Below are 20,923 nucleotides of genomic sequence, written 5' to 3'. Positions count from 1 at the left end.
TCTTCCGGTGGCACCCAGTTTCTACTGCCCTTCTGGAGCATTCAGAGACACTGGTGAATAGCAACTCCCACTTTCTGAAAAAAAAATTAAATAATAGACATTATGTTGTAAAACTTTGGAACTAGGGGGTCAGAAAGCACAGCTGTAGGGCGTTTGCCTTGCATGGCAACCAACCCAGGACTGACGGTTTTTCGAATCCTGGCATCCCACCCTGCCGGGAGTGATTTCTGAGTGCAGAGTCAGGAGTAGCTCCCGAGCGAGTGCAGCCAGGTGTGACCCCAAAACAACCCCCCCCAAAATAAAAACTTTTGAACTGGGATAATCATATAACAACATAAGAACACTTAGTCTATTTTTAATTAGTTTTGATGAAATGAAGATAGATGTTAGTATGAGATTTAAACATTTTTCTTTAACATTTTTGTCAGTGAATCTATGACTTTCTTATTTCTCAAACTGTATATAATTGGATTTAACAAGGGAATTATTATAGTAAAAAACAGAGAACCCATCATATCTTGATCGTTTAATTTTGCAGATCTGGGGCTCACATACATGTAGAGAAGTGGGCCATAGTATAAAGACACAGATAAAAGATGGGCCCCACAAGTAGAGAAAGCTTTTCTTATGCCTTCTAACGACTTCTTTTTTAGGATTGTAAAGAGAATAAGTGTATAAGAGACAAGAACAACTGTAATAGTGATGACCTGAATTGAACCAGAAAAAATATAAATCATCAGAATATTAATTGATGGGTCAGTACAGGAAATCTTTAACAATGGTTCAATGTCACAGTAAAAGTGTTGTATTAAGTTTTCATTACAGAAGGTTAATCTCAACAAAAAACCCGTGTGAAGTAAGGAGTGAATGAATCCACCTACAAATGAGGAGATTAGCAGACAGACACATAATCTATTGGTCATTATCACTGGATAAAGTAAAGGATTACATATAGCTACATAGCGATCATATGCCATACTTGCCAAAAGAAAACATTCTGTGGTTGCGCCAAATGCGAAGAAAAAAAATTGCATCACGCATTCAGATAAAGTTATCATCATATTCTTTATGAAAAAGTTGACAAGCATCTTGGGAATCACTGTAGTTGATATTGTTGCATCTACAAAAGCTAAACTTCCAAGGAATAAGTACATGGGTATGTGAAGTGTAGTGTCATTGCAAATAAGAACAATAAGACCAAGGTTCCCCACAACGGTGATGAAATATATGATTAGGAACATCAGGAATAGTGGTATTTGCCAATTCTGCTGATATGTAAGTCCTGTGAGAATAAACTCTTCAATCAATGTTGTATTTTTCTCCTCCATGTTTAATCAAATGTTCCCTAAAATGAAAAATGCATTAACTGTTAAACATATATTCAAAGTGGAAGTAGAACTTTCAAACTGGCAGAAGAGTTGAAAAAAAATGATACTATCATCAGTATTATACATTGCCACTATAGTGTATGAGAACAAATTGGAAATTTGAAGCTATAAAAGTAGTCAAAATTTTAAGTCAATTAAGTTCAGCAACCAATATACAAATAAAAACGAAAAGATCATTGATTTCCAGAGACAAGTTTGAATATAGTATTTAGGGAAAACTAAATTTAGATTATGGATTAAGAGTCAAATAACAAATATACCAACAATCTAAATTAGAAATTAATTGAGGACCAGAGAGGTAACTTAATTGTTTAAATGCATATATTGTTGCAGGAAGCTAAGATTCATAATCAAGCACTGCACCGTTTTTTGATAACAGCCAGGAGAGACTTCTGAACTTGAGCCGAATTTGAAGTGACTTCTAAACTTCAAGATATGAACTTGAAGCTTGAAGAAGCACTTAGAAAACCATGAAGTGTAGTTCAAAAGATAAAAAAATATAATAATGAAATAAAATCAGCTGAATATTGTAAATTATTTTGTCAATTTTTCCCTACAGCTAAAATTTTATAGTGTTTTGGATTTTTTTTTTTTTTGGTAATTCATAAAATAGGTAACATAGAAGAGAAACTGCAGAAAGGAATGTTAATCAGGAAACTTCTTGTCACTAGTGTTTTAGCCTGGCTTATATATCAGAATTGTCTTAAGGTTAGTTTCAATAAATTTTGATTGTGAAGTACTATATACAATAAATTCAGTAGATAAAGAAAGTTCTAGGGAGCTACACTTTTAAAGATAATTTTTCCAAAGTGATGGAAAAGGCACATGAAATGTCTACCCAATATGGTGACATCACATTGGAAGTGAGATGAGGACAAAGAGGCTATTCAAAAGAAGTTGGAATGTAGTTGGTTGAACTTGATGAAGATAGATATAATGGGCATCGGTTAATGAGAAAGGTTTTACTTGGCAACTGTATAAGTGTTCATCAAATCAGAAATCAATCATTGAGATAGGGATTTATTTGTATATAGAGAATCCTGTGAACATGCAGGAATGTGTGTATTGATATAGTTTGTACTATAAAATCTTATAAAATATTATTTTAGCAGAATTGGGACAATTTAAGGTTTATTTTTGTGTATCTTATTTATTGGAGTTTGTGCAAAGTAAGTAATAAGGAATAGAAAGAAAAGAGGTGTAGTTAAGTTAAAAATATATAAATTGGTTACAGAGAATATATTACCCTGTTAGTATCATCAACTTTTCTAACTCATAGTCTTGGTGACCTATATAGATTGCCACCAACAAGAAGCTAAATGAGCTAGAAACTGACTTTTGCAACTATATTGTACCTAAAATGAAAATGCTTACCCAGGTGAAGCATACGTATCAATGGAACACAAAAAAGGGAAGAAATATTTAATGGCAAATGAATCAGGATTGCAAAGGTAGCAATTTTGAATATGTCACCAAATGGTGTCCAAGTAAACCAGCATTCAAATTCAGCAGCAGTGTCAGCACCTCTGATCAAAGTAGTACTGAAACAAAATTGTCCATGGATTTGTTTCTTTATTTTTATATTACCTGTTAGTGTTTTTTTTTTTTTCAGTTGATTCCTCAGACTCACACAAAGGAGTAGAGGGAGAGAAAAGAAAAGGATACTGAGTAACATGATCAAGAAGCAGAAGGGAAGTTTTGAGACAGAAAAGATCAGAGATTAGGAGTAAATAGTTGCATTAGGTGTGATTTCATTAAATTTGTCAACATTGGGAATTCTATTATTTATTCAAATTTATTATTCATTTTAAGTTTACAATGGAAATTTTGCTCATAACTACATTCACCCCAAATGTTTTTCCACATTTAATTATTGTTCTTTTACTTGTAACTATGATACACCATTGGTCTTACTAGAGAACATTTTTCTTATCAATTATGTTAGCAGAATTATATTGAATTTAACTAAAATCTACATCACACTAAGCAATGCTTAGATGTTAAATGTGATTTGGATTTGCTTCATTTTAATGTGTAATACAAACCTGGTAATCAGAAACTTCAAATTCAAAATGTGTGAGAATTGGTATTAGTTGTAAAGAAGAATAAATAAAATATTTTATATTGTTCCTGCTACAAAAATAAAATACACAATACCAAAATTAATGGGAAGTTTAGAGGAGCTATTTTATTTAAATAAGAAGTTTATCATAAATAAAAATGAATATTTTTACATATTAAATTTTTTACCTGATTACTTTTGGAACTGACTGACCCTATCTAAAAATCACTCTAAATAATATAACTAATGCTTGTCGATAATGAAGAAAGTTATAAAAATTGTTTTCTTACCATATTTGTACAAAATTAAGGATTTCTTTTGAGTCAATTTTTCTAAAATAGAGAAAAATGCAAAGGCTCATATATGACAGCAATGTATTCAGCTCTTCTTCATATGCTGGCTCATTGTGAAAGCTTCATTTGGCAAGCTCAAGAAAATTGCTGTTTAATAAATTTGTTTTGATCATGAGAATCAACCAATAGTACAACTGTGTGTCATTGTGTCATAAAAGGGAAAACAAAAAACTTAAACTTCACTATTAGTATTCATGAATTCCCTTTACGCCAAAGGTGAGGTGTTTTGGGCATTGGAGGTTTGAACAGGTAAGAGAAGTCCAAGTAGGCCGACAGTACATTATATTCCATAATAAAAATGTAGTTATATATATTTCTAATCCTTTTATTTTTTATTAAAATCATTATTTAAACACTGTGATTACAAATGTGACTATAGTTGGATTTCAGTCACAAAAAGAATACCCCCTTCACCAATGCAACATTCCCACACCAATGCCCCCATTTTCTTCTTCTAATTCTTTTAAAGTTAATTTATTTTAAAAATGAGTCATTTTGTTGATATAGTTGAAAATAATATATTTGTTTCCAGATAAATAAAAGCAAAGTTTTTGAAAAAATGGAAAGAAAAAATAATGGAAGAATAAAAAGGAAGAAAGAAAAAGTACAGTACAAGTTCATTTGTAAAAATTATTATATCTCCAATAAAGTCATTAATACAATGGCAGAAGGTTTAGTGAGCTCTTGTTTCTATATGGCCAGTCTATATGGCCAGTTGTATTGGTGTTCCTTTAGGGATAAAAGCATCAAATAACTGAAGAAATTCAAAGCTACTATAGTACAAATTTTAGGTTTATATACTCAATTGTCAGACCTCCTGGAAGAAGTCAAATTAGAAAATGGTAACTGTGTTTTGGGGTGTGGTTACAGCTACCAAGATTTCCAAAAGGAAAGAAGAAGGGGGGATGGAGGGAAGTCCCCACTGCTCCATACAAAGCCCTGGTTATGTCAGCCCAACAACTGGCATACATGAAGCGTATGTCAGATTAGTGTATCCACAGAAAATCATACAGTGATGAGACAACCCATTGGGGAAATGGTGATTCTGAATGATATAGGTAGCAAGTGTGGCTTCAGCAGGATGGGTGCTTTGACACCTTAGATATTTTTCTAAGATGTTCATCTTTGTGCTACATGGGCCACAATCTTTCAAGACTTTATTGTCATCTAGTTAGAGAAAAGGGTGAGTCTATGGAGATGGTCCAGTTCAAATAGGGTGACTGTCTATATTTCTAGTCTTAAAAATTGTAATTCTATATTACTATTTTATTTTCTACCAGAAATGACAGTTGATATTTTTATTTAAAGTTCAGTTTGTTTAGTTGTAACTCTGTCTATTTCTATTAGTATGGTTTTATAAGAGTGAATCCCAAATTGCATCTAAGTAAATTATCTTCCTCGTGTAACTTTAAGCTCACCTTTAAAACTTAATAAAACTTCTTTAAGCTTAAACTTGTAAGAAATATATCTAGGTAACTATTGATAAAAATCTGGATACCTAATCTAGTACATATTTGTCATTCTACTAAAATATTTACCCCTAGTCTTGCCAAATTTCATATTCATTGGTTTTGTATGCTGCACAACACTCTTTTTGTTAGCAAAAGAAGAATCCTGGTAAAGAAAGCAGCCAATTGATTGAGCCTCATAAATTCACTGACTTAACTCTTTTTTATTTTTTTTAATTTTTTTTACTGACTTAACTCTTTTTTTTTTTTTTTTTTTTTTTGGTTTTTGGGCCACACCCGGTGACGCTCAGGGGTTACTCCTGGCTATGCGCTCAGAAGTCGCTCCTGGCTTGGGGGACCATATGGGACGCCGGGGGATCGAACCGCGGTCCGTCTCCTAGGCTAGCGCAGGTAAGGCAGGCACCTTACCTTGAGCGCCACCGCCCGGCCCCCTGACTTAACTCTTATTCTCCCACAAAAAAATTATTTGTAAAAATAAAAAGGGTGAAAAAACCTGCCTGAATTTATTTGCAGCTCCAAATAAATGGAAGTACCTTATGATACTTTGACTAAAGTAAGGTTCTCCAATGGTGTCATATTTCTAATTTCTAAATTATAATCTGTGTTATTTTTCAATGGTTGAAGGATTTATGAAAAAGGAAAGTTAGTACTCATTGTTATTTCTAGTGATGCACTAGAAAAAAAATTTTGTTCTCTCTTTTTCTGCTATAATGCTCCCTGATCTTGAAGCTTACAACCAAAAGGAAGAGTGAATCTACAAGGACAACCTACAGTTTATTCCACAGAGTTGAGATTTAAGACTATGACTAATCCCCAATACTCTACATTTTTGTAAATTAGCAGAAAAAATTGGAGTTGTCATGATGACTTGTTTGAATGTTTCTAATATCAGAGAAATCGAACTAAAACTCCCTAATGAATTTAAAAATGAATTTATCAGGCATTTATTAGTACTTTCATTCCTTGTAATTAAAGTCACTTAAAATGTCAACAAAGTATTTCAGTTTGTTCTAATGGCTCAGACTTTGCAGGAATGAAGTTTGGGTTTCACCAACAAGTAAAGAATAATGGCCTGCTGTGATGCACTGAAGGCAAAGAATATAAAGAATGAGTGGCGGAAAATGAAAGTTAAAAATGGCAGCTGATGCCAGATGAATTGTTACAGAATTGAGGTCTGCAATGCCAAGCCATTTCCTCCTTAATTTTAGAAGAATACATTTTTTATGAGAGTCTGTGCGCAAGTGCAGTTGTGCATACACAAAATCTATTAGTTCTTTGTCTACCCTTATTTCCTAATCATGTCACAAAACGTGTTAGTTATATGTTGTTCTTTTTGTATGTTAAATGACATCATTAATTAATATTCATTATCAGATGTCAAGAAAGAGAATAATATCATTCAAAAGTTTTATCTCTTCCATGTGTAGAATTGTATCTTGTTTATTATTATTTATTATTATTATAATGATGACCTTTTAATATTTTGTAACTTAGTCATAGTTAGAAAATGTCTGAGCGATAAATTGACAGAGGTTAAACTTTCAATGGTTCCAGGACTGAATATATAGTATAGGGGTTAAGCCACTTACCTTGCATGTGATTGCCCACAGATATATACTGGCACCACATATAGTTCTCTGAGCACTGCCATGAGTAAGTCCTTAAGACAGAGCCAGAAGTAGGTCCTTTATATCACTATATGTGGTCTAATCAGCCCCTCCTGAAAGCAAATCTATCAAGTTGATTAAATCACATATGAAGATCCTACTATTTGTGAAATTGGGTCGTGGGTGATTTACTTTTGAAGTAAATCAAGATATTTTATTGACATCATTATTGTCTTCCAATTAAAAAGTGAATTAAGGGCTGGAGAAATGATACTTGTCAGCAAGCCGACAACTCAGGCTTAATCCCTGAAGTAGATGCTCACTTCATGTCCTGATGTCTAAAACTATCTGTAAAACACAAACACGTGTGGAAATTTTCCAATCTGTATCTGGAATATGGAGAGAGGAAGAAAATGTACAATTACAAGGATCTTACTGATAGAGAGTTATAGTTGGGTTATAGTTATAGTTGGGTCAAATAGCTGACAGAAATACTCTGAAAATTGACAAAAGAGTTAAAAATGGCAGAAACACAGCAGCAACTGTTGTGGAGATATATAGAGAAAATGAAGATAAAGAGAGCAGCTCATCCTCTCAGGCCCCCAAGAGTGAAACTTCGCAAATTCTCTAGTCTGCCAACAGATCATTCTAACACTGGAGAGGAAATATTGTCCATCACTGAACTGAAAATCAAGGGATCTTGAGAAAAAGAAAATTTATGGAGAGATATAGATGTAAATGTCTACCAAGAGGCAGAGAGGAAGTGGGAGTGTGGGAGGGAAACTGGGAACATTGGTGGTGGGAAACATGCCTTGGTGAATGAAGGCTGGTATACATTGTTTGACGGATATTCAATCCTGAACAATTTTGTAACTATGGTGCTTAAATAAAGAAAGAAAAAAAATCTGAAAAAATTTACAATGACAAAAGAATTAGATGCAAAAACAACAGTGTAAATATACCACCAAATATATCCAACACAATGTTATTACCAGTGTGTGAAACCATTTTGCTCACAACTATATACAATCTCTTATTGAGCAACATGATTTGGGCTGTTGACTGGTTGATTCCTTTCCTTTAATTTCTTTTTTAAGTCAAATATCTTAATATCTTATAGATAAAATATGGGCATAATTAAATCATTTTCTTTTAAATATAAGAGGTGTAGATTATACCAAGAGTTTATGAAACACAATAATCCGATATTGGTGATAGAATAAGGTGATGAGAGAGCAAGAGGACTTTGGAGAGGTGAGCATTGACTTATGTTCAAAAGAGAAAAGAGACGCTAAAAAATTTCAGGTGAAATAATATTTTTTGTTTGTGTGGAGATTATGATATTTTTAGTTTTATTGAGAGTAATTTTCATCTTATAGAGAGCTTTGAAACTAGAAAATGATGAAAAGTATAAGCAAACACATTAGAAAAGTAATATTGAGTATTTCACTGAGGACTGAATGCTTTTGAAATCTTACAACTTCTTTTCAACACAGATATAAACTTTTAAAAAGATATAATATAGGATATCACTTTACAATAGTGAAACTGGCACTCATTACAAAGAACAAAACAACCAGTGTAATGATTATGAAAGGAAAGGAGCCCTCATCCATTGCTGATAAAAATGTCAATTGATTCAACTGTTTTGGAAAACAATGTAGACACTTTGCAAAACAAAACAAAACAAATCAAAAACAAAACCTAGAAATTGAGCCTCTACATGAGTCAGCAATCCCACTTTGGGCATTCATTCCAAGGGCCCCCCAAAAAACTATTCAGAAAAGATGTTTGACACTTGGCATAATGGCTTGGCTTAGATTCTAGTTGATTGGACATTGAACATTCACCCCTGAACCATAGATACCACCTATGGAAACAAATATGGTTTCCTACACCAGCACCAGGAACATAAATTTTACCAAGGAAGGCCCCACTATTGCCATGGCACTGACTTACTCCAAAGACAGTTCTTATATCACCCTGACAACAAGGTAATAGCAACAGTCTGCTTTTAGGGCAGGATTCTCTGCAATGCTAACTGATGGTGAGTTGGAACCAGAAGGCACTACATAGCACCCAGTCTTCGACATAGGACCTATATAGAAGGCTACCCGAAGGCAAAAAACTGCGATGATGAAGAGTTGACCACCGAGAATGACTAGTGCAGTGGTCGGCAAGCAACATGCGGCTCTTTACACCTTTTAATGCGGCTCTTTTGTGTGCCGGGTGGCCGCTCCAGGAGTCAGGACTCTGCTCCTAGCCTGTCAAAGCACGCCCTGTGTGCAGCCCGGCTGCAGGCTCCACACAGCTCCAGTTCTGTGTTTAATCACTGGGTGCAATCTTCCATCTTCCAACTGAGTTAATTTTGCAAGTTTTGCGGTTAGTCAAGAGATTGCTAAGAGAGGCAAACCATATACAGATGGCGAATACATAAAACTATGTTTTATAAGTGCATCAAAAGAGTTATTCAGGGATATTAAGAAGAAATTCTAAAAACAAAAATTAAAGAACTGCCATTGTCTGCTAAAACAGTGAAGTATAGAACAGCCAAAATGTCTTCCAATATAACCAACCAACAGGTTGATGCTCTTAAAGTGTTTCAGCTTTATCAATAGCAGTTGATGAGTTTGTGACTTCAATGATACAGCTCAAGTTTCACTTTTTGTAAGAATTATGTCAGCTACAGGTCCTAAAGAAGAAATTTTAGGATTATTGCCACTGAAAGGTCAAACATGTGGAGAGGACACAGCAAATGCTATAATTGGGTGCATTGAAAAATATCGTATTCCAATTGATAAAATCGTCTTAATTGCAACAGACGGTGCAGAAAGTATGACCGGTGTAAGAAATGGATTTGTTGCTATTATGAAAGAAAAATTAGTCATGAGATACTTACATACCATTGCATCATACATCAAGAAGCACTTTGTGTACAGACATTTCCAGAAGAAATGTGCAAAGTTATGGAGTTGGTGATTAAGATGATCAACTCCATTGTAGCTAACGCTCTTTATTATCGCCAGTTTAAAGAATTTTTAGTTGAAATGCAGAGTGAGTACGCAGATCTTCTGCTGCATAACAAGGTACGTTGATTATCAAGAGGAAAGGTTTTGAAACGTTTTGCTTCCTTATTATCAGAAATCAAAGCATTTTTCCTCGAGAAGGGTCTTCACCATCCAGAATTAACAAATGATCAGTGGATTCAAAAACTGTATTTCATGGTGGATGTTACTTCACACCTAAATCAGCTTAATCATAAACTACAGGGGAAAGGAAGCACATTATTTTGATGTTAGAAGAAGTTATTTCATTTGAAAATAAATTATCTGTTTTTGCTCATGATTTTGACAGAGAAACTTTGATTCACTTTCCAAGCCTGTTGAAACATCACCAAGAAAATAATTCTGATATTGACATTACCTATTTTAAAACAGCACTTTTAAATATGAGAGAAGCTTTTCTCAAGAGGTTTCAGGATTTCAGAAACAGCAAAGCGACGTTGGCCTTTGTTAAAAAAAAACTCTGGATACCACTGTAACAGAATTAAATTTTTCTCCCTTTAATATCGACATTGGCAACTTTAAAATGCAATTGTTGAATTTAAAAAGCAAAGAACTGTGGAGCTAGAAATTTGAATGTCTTTGTGCTAATTTAGAAAGATTGGAGAAACACAAATGTGAACTTAGTTCACAACACAAGTGGTCTGCTTTGAAAGATCTGGAGAAGGAATATATGTTGATTTTTAACACCTGGAATAGTATTCCTGACTCATATAATCAACTAAAAAAGCTAGTGTTTGCTGTTCTTTCCTTGTTCGGGTCTACATATTTATGCAAACAATCATTTTCAAGCATGAATCTTATCAAGAGTAAATTGAGAAATCGTCTCATCAATAAGAACCTGGAATCATGCCTAAAATTAAAAACAACAACATACAAACCTGACTTATTCAAGCTATCCAAGGAAATGCAAGGCCAATGTTCACATTAGTGTTTGTGACTTTGTCAGTCATTGTCAGGATGTAATTTCCTCTACATTGTAAGGCAAATTTTACGAAATTTAACGTTATCGATTAATAATATCGCTATTCATAATATGTTCTAAAGTTTTTGTTTTATTAGTTGTGTTATTTGTATCCTCCTCACCTATGTGGATACTTGCATGCAGAATATTCTCAATAAAAACTCATTGAAACTAAAAACAGTGTACCATCCTATGTATTTTTGGTTTTAAAAATGTTGCTCTCAAAATAAATTTCAATCGTGGTTTTGGAGAGATTTGGCTCAGTTGAAAAAAAAAAAGGTTGCCCACCACTGGACTAGTGGGTTGGACAACCTAGTATGCCTGGAGCCTTATTTGTTCTTATGCCAAAATACTTCAGGGGTAAGATCTCCCTGTCTTTTAGGCCAAAGGTCTTTCTTTCCAATTTCTTCCATATTTTGCTGTGCCTATACAAACAACAACTGCTACACACACACACACACACACTTTTTTTTCGTGTATCTCCCATTTCTAAAGAAAAAAATGGGGAGAGCATACTAAACCTTCGGCTATTGTATTAACAACTTTATTGATGATACAATAATTTTCTCAAATATAACTGCTAATGAAGTCTCAAAAAAAAAGGGTGTTTGAGTTCCAGTATTCACTGCAGCACTATTACCTAAAATCTGGAAAGCAACACAAGTATGCAAGAATAGGTAACTGAATAAAAAATCTATGTTATGGGGCCGGAGAGATAGCATGGAGGTAAGGCGTTTGCCTTTCATGCAGAAGGATGGTGGTTAGAGTCCCGGCATCCCATATGGTCCACCATGCCTGCCAGGAGCAATTTCTGAGCATGGAGCCAGGAGTGACCCCTGAGCGCTGCCAGGTGTGACTCAAAAACCAAAAAAAATAAAAATCTATGTTGTTCACATATACACAATAGAATACTACCTGGTTTTAAAATAAGATGAAATCATGAAATTGTTGATACATGGATGGATCTGAAGAGTATTATGTTGAGTGCAGTCAGGAGATTGGACATCCACGGGATGAATTATCCCATGTGTTGAATCTAGAGAAGCATAGTGAAGGAACAATAACAACAAAAATATCTGATACAACAAAACCCAAGATTGAGTCTTTGTAAATGAGCTTACAATGGTAGAATTTAGGAGGGAACACTGAGCAGAACTCTAGTAGAGAGTGTTGTCTTGGAATGGTGCATGCTTGAAACCCTCTCTCTCATAGTATTGTACTTCATGGTTACTAAATACATAATCTTGCTCTTTAAATTTAATATACTTATTAACAAACTCATTTTACTGTCTAGATATAAAACCTTTGTGTTGCTACTTCCAAAATGAAGTTTATTTTCCATTTTAATTACTTTATGCAAATTTACCTGTGTGTTTTAAGTTGCATTTCTCTGATAATTAATGATGTTAACAGTCTTTTTGTATGCTTATATGGAATCATGGTACTTCCAGTGAAGAGCCAGTTCACAGCTTTGTGTCAATTTTAAACAAATTATTTGTTTTCTAACATTTAGTCTTTGAGATCACTTCTTCTATCCTGAATATATGACCTGCTGAGATGTTGCTGAGAACAATGGAAATAAATAATGTGTTTGGAAAAATAATAAAAGGTAAAAGTATATGATCAATAACAAAATTTAAAACTACATCATTATGAATGTTTCTTCTACTTTAGTTTGGAACAATAAATTGTATGTGCATGTATCTATATAACTATGCATATGTATATATACACAAATATATTTTATTAACACATTTATTCCATTATCACAAAACATATAATATATTGATTATATTTTGCATTATTTTAAATTGACGTCTTAGCTAAAAACTTCTAAGCAAATATCAAAGAGGAAAAACATACTTCAACATTTTACTTCCTCTTCTGGGGAAGAAAATAACAGTAAATTTTTATTTGTGTTAAGAATAGTTTAATCATAAACTGTTTCAAAAGACATAAAATGGACACATATTTCTTTAGAATATTTTGTGTTTTTTCTCTGACAACTATAAGTCTTACTAAATATTCTCTTATACAGTGACGATTCTAACCACTTTTTATCTTCTCTTTATGAGCTGTTCAACAAGAAATTTTGGTGAAAGAGTCACACAGTTTAATGCTTATGATTGAACCATGTCATGGGGATTGTTGGACTTATTCTTATGGCCCCCATATGCACCAATAATGCCACGTGGCATTGCTCCTTTTTTTTTGCATAGGCACATTAAAATGGGAAAATACTATACATACAAATAAGATACTATCTAATAGAGATATCTAATAGAGATACACTACAAATCTTGTAGTGCAAAGGGACCTTACACCCTGAACATTGACATAATGACATGGCACAGGCCTCAGAAGAAAGGGCATTTTCCATTCACCCTGAACCAGGGAAGCCATCCACGAAACATCCAGGTTTCTCTATAACATCACCTGGAAGCAATCCTCTACCACGGAAGACCCTACCACTGTTCAGACATCAACCTGCTCAAAAGAGACTTCCCTTAACACTGAGAAGACTTAACAACAACAACGACCTGCTTACAGGACAGGGCTTCCTGCATTGCCCTTTAATGGTGAGGTGAAATGAGAGGATGCTCCACATCCTGACTTCAATGTAGGATATGCAGATTCCAGGATCTTTAATACAGAAACATGATACCAACAACAGAGACTGTGTGAAAAGTGTGTTGGCACTATGGACAATGTCTTGGATTGGACGATCTAGCTTGCCTGGAGCCTAGAGTTGGTCTTATGCCAGGAAACTTCAGGGGTAGGGTCTCTTTGTATTTAGGCCAAGTTTATTCCTTTCCATGCCTCTCATATTTTGGTGGGCCTATGCAAACAACAATTGCCACTCTAACACTATTTTTACTGTGCTCCTTTGACTCTAAACCTTAAAAAAAACCACTTAAAATTTGGGGTTAACTTAAGCTAATATGCATGTACATGAAAATGTAAAAAATACTATGCCTCTAATGTTTAAGGAGTTATGTAAGTTTTATGGCTTTAGATTGCCTGTGTGCTGTTAAGAAATATTATAATGTGTTATAATCTGGGACTTGAGGGACAAAGTAATTGTACATGGATTCTGTTTTATTTATCTTAATGTTCTTTGGCTGAAAGTTCAAAGTTAAGATATCAGCAACTGGACTTCTTCTGAGAATTATGTTATGGGTGATTGTTTTTCCATTGTAACTTTACCTTGTCCTCTTTCTTTGCATCTTTGTTCTCATAATTAAAAATAAAAATTTAAAAAAAGAATAGTTTAATCATGAATTTGATATTTTTATTAGGCTGAAATATGATTTATTGAATGTATATGAGTGGTCATTTGACAAGGAAAAACTGTGATGGATAATTTTATGGGGCATATTAATTAGTTCAATGAATTTCCAGATATCTAATTTATTTCTGTAAAGGATGGGGAAAGTGTTTCTAATAATAATTAGTCCTGACTCATGATCTGGCTTTAGCAGTTCTACCTTCCCAATGTGGGTATGCATCATCCAGTCTATTGATCATAGGAGGAATATCTCAGTGGTACAAAATGAACACAAATGACCTAACCTAATCTTGTGAAGTGGTTCTCAGAAACATAAGTAATATATGTTTAAATACTCATATTATCCCAAGCACTGATAGAGATAACCCCAAAATGTAGAGCAAGGAGTAACTGCCCTGAACACATCTAGATGTGTCTTCCTCCAAAACACCAAAAACAAACAAAAAATAGTGCTTTAGATTTTATCAGCTTGAATTATTTAAATCAATTTAAAACGATTTGTGGGGGTTTTATTCTTTTTTTTTTTTTTTTGCCTTTTTTGCTACTCTTGGATATGTTCAGGGGTTTCTTCTGGCTCTTCACTCAGGAATTATTCATGATGTGTTCAGGGGATCATATGGGATTCTGAAGTCAACTTCATGCAGGGCAAGCATGCTACCAGGTATATTATCACTCCTGCTCCAAAATGAATATTGAGCTCTGGCTTTGCATAAAATCACCCCAGGTTTTATCCCTGGCATACTATGTGTTCCCCCAAGGACCACCAGAAGTATTTTCTGAGTTCAATCAGAAGTAATCCTTGAGTATTACTAGGTTTGACCTGAAAGCAGTCCCCTCAAAATTTTTTAAAAATGTATATAAGCAGTTTATTGGGGGTTAAGGTCCAGTTTAATTGTGGAAAGATGAGGCAAGAAATATGTGCAGCAAAACAACTTTGAAAAAGAATTTGTCTGCATGGTCTTCAGTGATACAATACAATGTCAATGAGAATATAACATTTAGTAGTCAGGATTTTGTGGCAAAAGATTAATTTTTATTAAAACTTTAAAAGTTGTTCATAATAGAGTTGTAGGCAAACAATGTTCCAACACAAATTCCACTACAAGCAGTAAATATTTTTTCATGGTAAAAGATGTAAACCAAAATAATAGTGAAAATTTCTTAAAATAACATGATTAATAAATGCAGGGTCAAATACTAACATATACATAAAAACACAAATATCTTTCCTATCATATAGGTATATAAGTGTAAAACTGGATGTATCATAATAGCTATACCCATCTGTGAAAATATGATCAATAACTCTAAGTATATTAAGTTCACATGCACATGATCTCATAGCATTTACCAATATAGGAGTGATAAAGAGGGATAGGATAGAATCAAAGTTTGGTTTATAAAAAAAACAATTTAAAAAGCTGTGTCTGAAAAGTAAAATATTATCAACAAGCTGGAAAAAATAATTGAAGTAATGCAAAACACAAACATAAATAGTGTTGGGATAAAGGCCTCACTGGTATCAGAAGGATATGTAACTTTTAGAATTATGACAGAAGTGGCAGAGACAGTCTTAAAAATTGGTCACAGATTCTACTTAAACAGTAAAGAATGTGAGGTATAACACCATCAAATTCCTTTTAGTGTACAAACATAAAAGTTCTTTTTTAGTCTTCCCAAATATTTACTGAGTGCTCTGATATCACAGAACTCTTAATGTTATTAGAACTTTGGTTATATGGTAAACATTCTCTGTAAACACAAAGTCATTCCAACAGCCTTCAAGACTTGTTTTCTTTATGTTATTCACTTTATAATTTTTATTGATTATTTTAGGGCCATATCGGAGATGCTCAGAGATTACTTCTGGCTATAAAATCAGGAACTACTCCTGGCAGGGATTGGAAGTCCATATAGGATGCTAGGCATTGAACCTGGTTCAGTAGTGTGCAAGGCAGGCATTACCCACTATGCTATCACTGTATTCCCTTATATATTTTTATTTATATTTTTAATTATTTATTTTGGTTCTTGAGCCACACCTAGAGTTGCTCAGGGCTTATTCCTTACTCTGTATTTAGGAATAACTCGTGACAGGGTGCAGGGTATATATGGTGCCAAGCATCAAGCCCCTATCACTCAATAAAGCCCCATCTCTTCATATCTTTAGTTATGGAAAATTGACATTATTTTTATTCTGTTTTGATAACTATTCTCTCTCTATGATCATATCAGTTCAATAAATGAATTTGTTCTCTTGGGGTTTTATATGTATCTAATGAAAGTTTTCAAAGACCCAATAACATTTAACCACATACTCAAAGAAATAGCCCAGACCTTGAGGCAGCTCACTTCTTATGATACATATAGATTAAATATGAATATAATCTAACCATTTAACTCTGCCTCCATTGGTTTAAATCTCTTTTTGTGTTATCCTCAACTTTATCAATGATATGAGCATTGAATTCCCTTAGCTGTGCAATCCAATGTCTAAAATTAAATGAAACATAAGATAGCCGAGTTCCTAATATTTATATATTATTTATTTGGTCACACCCAGCAAAAGTCAGGGGTTACTCCTGGCTCTGCACTCAGAAATCGCTCCTGGCTGGCACCGGAGACCATATGGGATGAAGGGATTTGAACCACTGCCCATCTGGATTGACTGCATACAAGGCAGATGCCCTATCACTGCGCTATCTTTCCATCCCCCAATATCTAATGTCTCAACTCATTATAATAAAAATATGCCAACACTATGAATTTAATAATAATAAGAGGGGGCCAAAGGGATAGTAGAGGGACTATGCTCACCTTGAAATAATCACAAAAATAATTACTTGATTCCGGAAGACTAGATGGCTATATTGTAATCAGATATTACTAAAGTTCTTTTCACTGATACAATATTACTTCAACATTTACAAAATGCATAAGGATAGCCACACTAGAAAGCAACTGGAAGTAAACATTTTAATTTGCTTAGTAGTTCCATTGTTTTTACTATGTATGGCCTGAACATTTGATTATTTTTGTCATATTTAGTAATACTGACACAAATATTTAGGACTTTAGAATGATCTAATACAAATATATGAAAAAGAAATGGGACGTACACTTGAAGACTTTGAACACTGATAATCATATAGCTACATTTAGTATAGATAATTTATTAGTATTTTAATTAAATGAGAACATGTCTGAGTACAGGATCTAAATATTTCTCTTTAATATTTTGACAAATGAATCTATGACCTTCTTATTTCTCAGGCTGTATATTATTGGATTTAACAGAGGAATTATGATTGTATAAAATACAGAGAATGTTATATCTTGACCACTTGATTGTTCTGTTCTTGGATGCATATATATGAAAATAAGAGGAACATAATATAAAGCCACACATAGAATATGGGCTCCACAGGTAGAAAACGCCTTCTTCATGCCTTCCAAAGACTTATTTTTTAAGATTGTACATAGAACAATTGTGTAAGAGACAAGAACTGTCGTAATGGTGACCACCTGAATGAAGCCAGCAACGATATAAACTATCAGAATATTAATTGAAGGGTCAGTACAGGATATCTTAAACAATGGCTCAACATCACAATAAAAGTGTTGTATTACATTGTCATTACAGAAAGTTAATCTCAACGCCAAACCTGTGTGAAGGAAAGCATGAAAAATGCCAGCTCCAAAAGATGAGACTGACAGACAAAAACATAGCCTGTTGCTCATAATAATTGGATATTGTAAAGGTTTGCATATAGCTACATAGCGATCATATGCCATACAAGCCAAAAGAAAACATTCTGTGGTTACCCCTATAGCAAAGGAAAAAAATTGTATCATGCATTCAGTAAAAGATATCATCTTATTCTTGGAGAAAAAGTCAACTAGCATTTTGGGAGTCACCGTGGATGATAATGATGCATCAATAAAGGCTAAATTTCCAAGGAATAAGTACATAGGAATGTGAAGTTGAGAGTCATTCCATATAAGAATAATGAGTCCAAGGTTCCCCATCATAGTCATGAGGTATATCACCAAGAACATCAGAAACAGTGGGATTTGCCACTCCTGTTGATATGTAAGTCCTGTGAGAATAAAATCTAAAACCAATGTTGTATTGTCCTTCTCCATTATATATTTCCTAAAATTAAATACATTAAAGTTTACAAAAATATTTACTCTGAAAGAATAAGCTGAAATGTGGGGTATATCATTTGAAATGCTTCTTATGCCTTTAAGAATATACTCTTAAACTTGACATATTGTTATTATTATTATAGTGCATACAAATAATTCTGTGATATGAAGCTATGGAAATAAACTTAAAGTTTTAGTTCAGGTTCATGCAGAAATATAAATAGACTAAGAAAACAAAAAGCCATTCTAAGTATTACTAGGTTTGTAGGGATATCATTATGTACCAGTCTGGGTCTTAAATAAATTCTGAGTTCAACATTAGATGTTTAAAGAATTTAGTTTAAAAACAAATAAAATGTGCATTATATAAAATGCACTGATAACATTTTTATATTTGGGGATGACATTTTTGGTAACACAGAAAATCCAAATTACATAGTAAATGTGGAAACTGAGTTAAAATCAAAAAACTTTATTCACTATCTATTACTTTGCAACTTGATTATACATCTGAATGGTCTCTGGGAGAGTTTCACAGAGTACAGATTTTTAAATATTTTTGCAGAAGCTAATTCTAGCATTTATTTTAAAAAGAATGTGCTCCAGATGATTTACTTACATGTGAAATGCCGAGTTCTTTGATGATCTATCTTCAACAACAAACACAAAATGATAACATGAAAAAGTAGAATATACTGTCCCTTATATTGAGTGACTAATATGAAGTCTCTGTTTAGAAGAGAAATTGCTTAATTATTATGAAGCACTCATCAGAAATGGAGAACAATAACTAAGATACAGAGCATAGTTTGTGGAATGATCATTCTTAATTATTTAAGCAATATTTATTTAGTAGAATCAATCCACAAGATTGATATAACATTTTAGGAGTCATTGAATTAGTTGAAGACATAATCATATTAGAATGTTCCTTTAGTGTGTGTGCAAGAAGAGATTGTGCCAAAAAAAATATAGAAAATAATAAGGAAATTGTGCTAAAGTTAACAAAGGCATATCTTATCAATTACCCCTTCCCTTTTCTAAAATATAAAAACCTGAAAATATTATCATTCATCATGAGGCCAAAAGAGATATAAATACTTTCTCATCATATCCTTGCTGACTGAAAAAGACTTGCCTGGATTTGGGAAAGAAAATATACTCAAATCTGTATCTGAAATAGAGAAAGAAAAGGTATAGTGACAAATAAAAATAGTAGAAGGTAAGACAATGTACAAAAGCTTCACCAAATTCATCCTGCATCCTCCATAATGATATTGTCAGTGTGAGAAAACTTTCTACTCACAACTGCAGGGACAATTTCGATTGAACTTCTACTGGATATTATTTTGGATGTTTATTAGGTTATGTTTTCATCCTCAATTGCCCATTTTTAAGTTGAATGCTCAAATATTAAATTTAGTGCAATTTTCTGTGAACTTATTTATGAAAGGCCAGAAAAGGATACTGAGAAAAGTGATGATATAAGCAAAAGGAACTTGTAGAGCTGAGCATTTTATTTTATTTTTTTAAACTTGATTGATTGATTGGTTGGTTGGTTGGCTTCTGGGCCACACCCAATGGTGATCAGGGGTTTGTCCTGGATCTGGACTCAGAAGTTTCCCCTGGCAAGCTGGGGTGACCATATGGGATGCCAAGAACTGAACTACATCCCTCCCGGGTAGCCTGCATGTAAGGCAAATGCCCTACTACTGTGCTATCTCTCCGGCCCTTGAGCATTGTATTTTAAAAAAGAGAAGACACTGAAAAAGCTTTAAGGAAGCCTTCATATCAAATATAAAAATAAGTGTTCTGCTCAAACACAAAGTAAACTTTTTAATTTGTGTGGAAATTACAAGTATTTAGTGGTTTATTTAGAGTAATTTTCACCCTGTAATGTGGAGTAATGTGGAGGTCAGAAAATGATGAGAAGTATAAGAAAACATGTGGGAGGAATGATATATAGAGTATTCCAAGAAGTGGTGAGATTAATTGGTCTGTTTCTACTTATACACATACATGATTTTCTATACTTTCTTCCTTAATGAAAAATTTAAAATAGAAAATATTGGAAGGCGATTAGAGATAAAGGGTAATAGAAGAATGGAAAGCAAATATGTATTTGGTGCAGAGAAAAACTGTAGGGTGGCTAAGTAACAGAAAAGTAATATATATTATTAAATGTAGAAGAAATGTCACAAAATACAGAGATGAATTAGTCAAGAATGTTCATAAAGAAAGTCATATTTAAAGCTCAGAAGCTTGGTGGTGACTCTAAACTCATGCTTCGTAACTTTTTAAAGATTTTTTTCTATTAAAAAACTCCATTTATTTTCCAAAGAAAATAGTGCATAAAATAGACTATTAAAATTTTATTTTATACATTTTTCTCTGTTTAGGAATATTGTAACTATCTAAAGTTCTTTCTTTAATTAAGTCTTGATTTTTCTTTTTTATTTTAATAATTTAAACTGATCGCTAGAAATCCTACTGGTTTGGGTGAAAGCACTTTATTTTCTGCTGTTGTTTTCTCAATTGGTGGGGATTTTTATTGTTGTTAGTTTAGTTAAGTAGGAT

The 20,923-nt window shown here is 33.4% G+C and overlaps 2 protein-coding genes across 2 annotated transcripts; both read right to left on the bottom strand.

Moving 5' to 3' along the window:
• Nucleotides 1-398: 398 nt before the first annotated feature.
• LOC126025944 (olfactory receptor 5H2-like) lies at nucleotides 399-1,328 on the bottom strand. Its single transcript, XM_049785661.1, has one exon. The coding sequence runs from the start codon at nucleotides 1,326-1,328 to the stop codon at nucleotides 399-401; it is 930 nt and encodes a 309-aa protein (XP_049641618.1).
• A 16,082-nt stretch (nucleotides 1,329-17,410) lies between these two features.
• On the bottom strand, nucleotides 17,411-18,340 carry LOC126025945 (olfactory receptor 5H2-like). The gene has a single exon (XM_049785662.1). It carries the CDS (start codon nucleotides 18,338-18,340, stop codon nucleotides 17,411-17,413), a length of 930 nt encoding a protein of 309 aa, XP_049641619.1.
• Nucleotides 18,341-20,923: the final 2,583 nt, after the last annotated feature.

The sequence above is a fragment of the Suncus etruscus genome, chromosome 13 (genome assembly GCF_024139225.1).
Source record: "Suncus etruscus isolate mSunEtr1 chromosome 13, mSunEtr1.pri.cur, whole genome shotgun sequence".
NCBI classification, from domain to species: Eukaryota; Metazoa; Chordata; class Mammalia; order Eulipotyphla; family Soricidae; genus Suncus; species Suncus etruscus.
The sequence above is the reverse complement of the archived record's forward strand: the minus strand, read 5'-3'. Positions and strand labels throughout refer to the sequence as shown.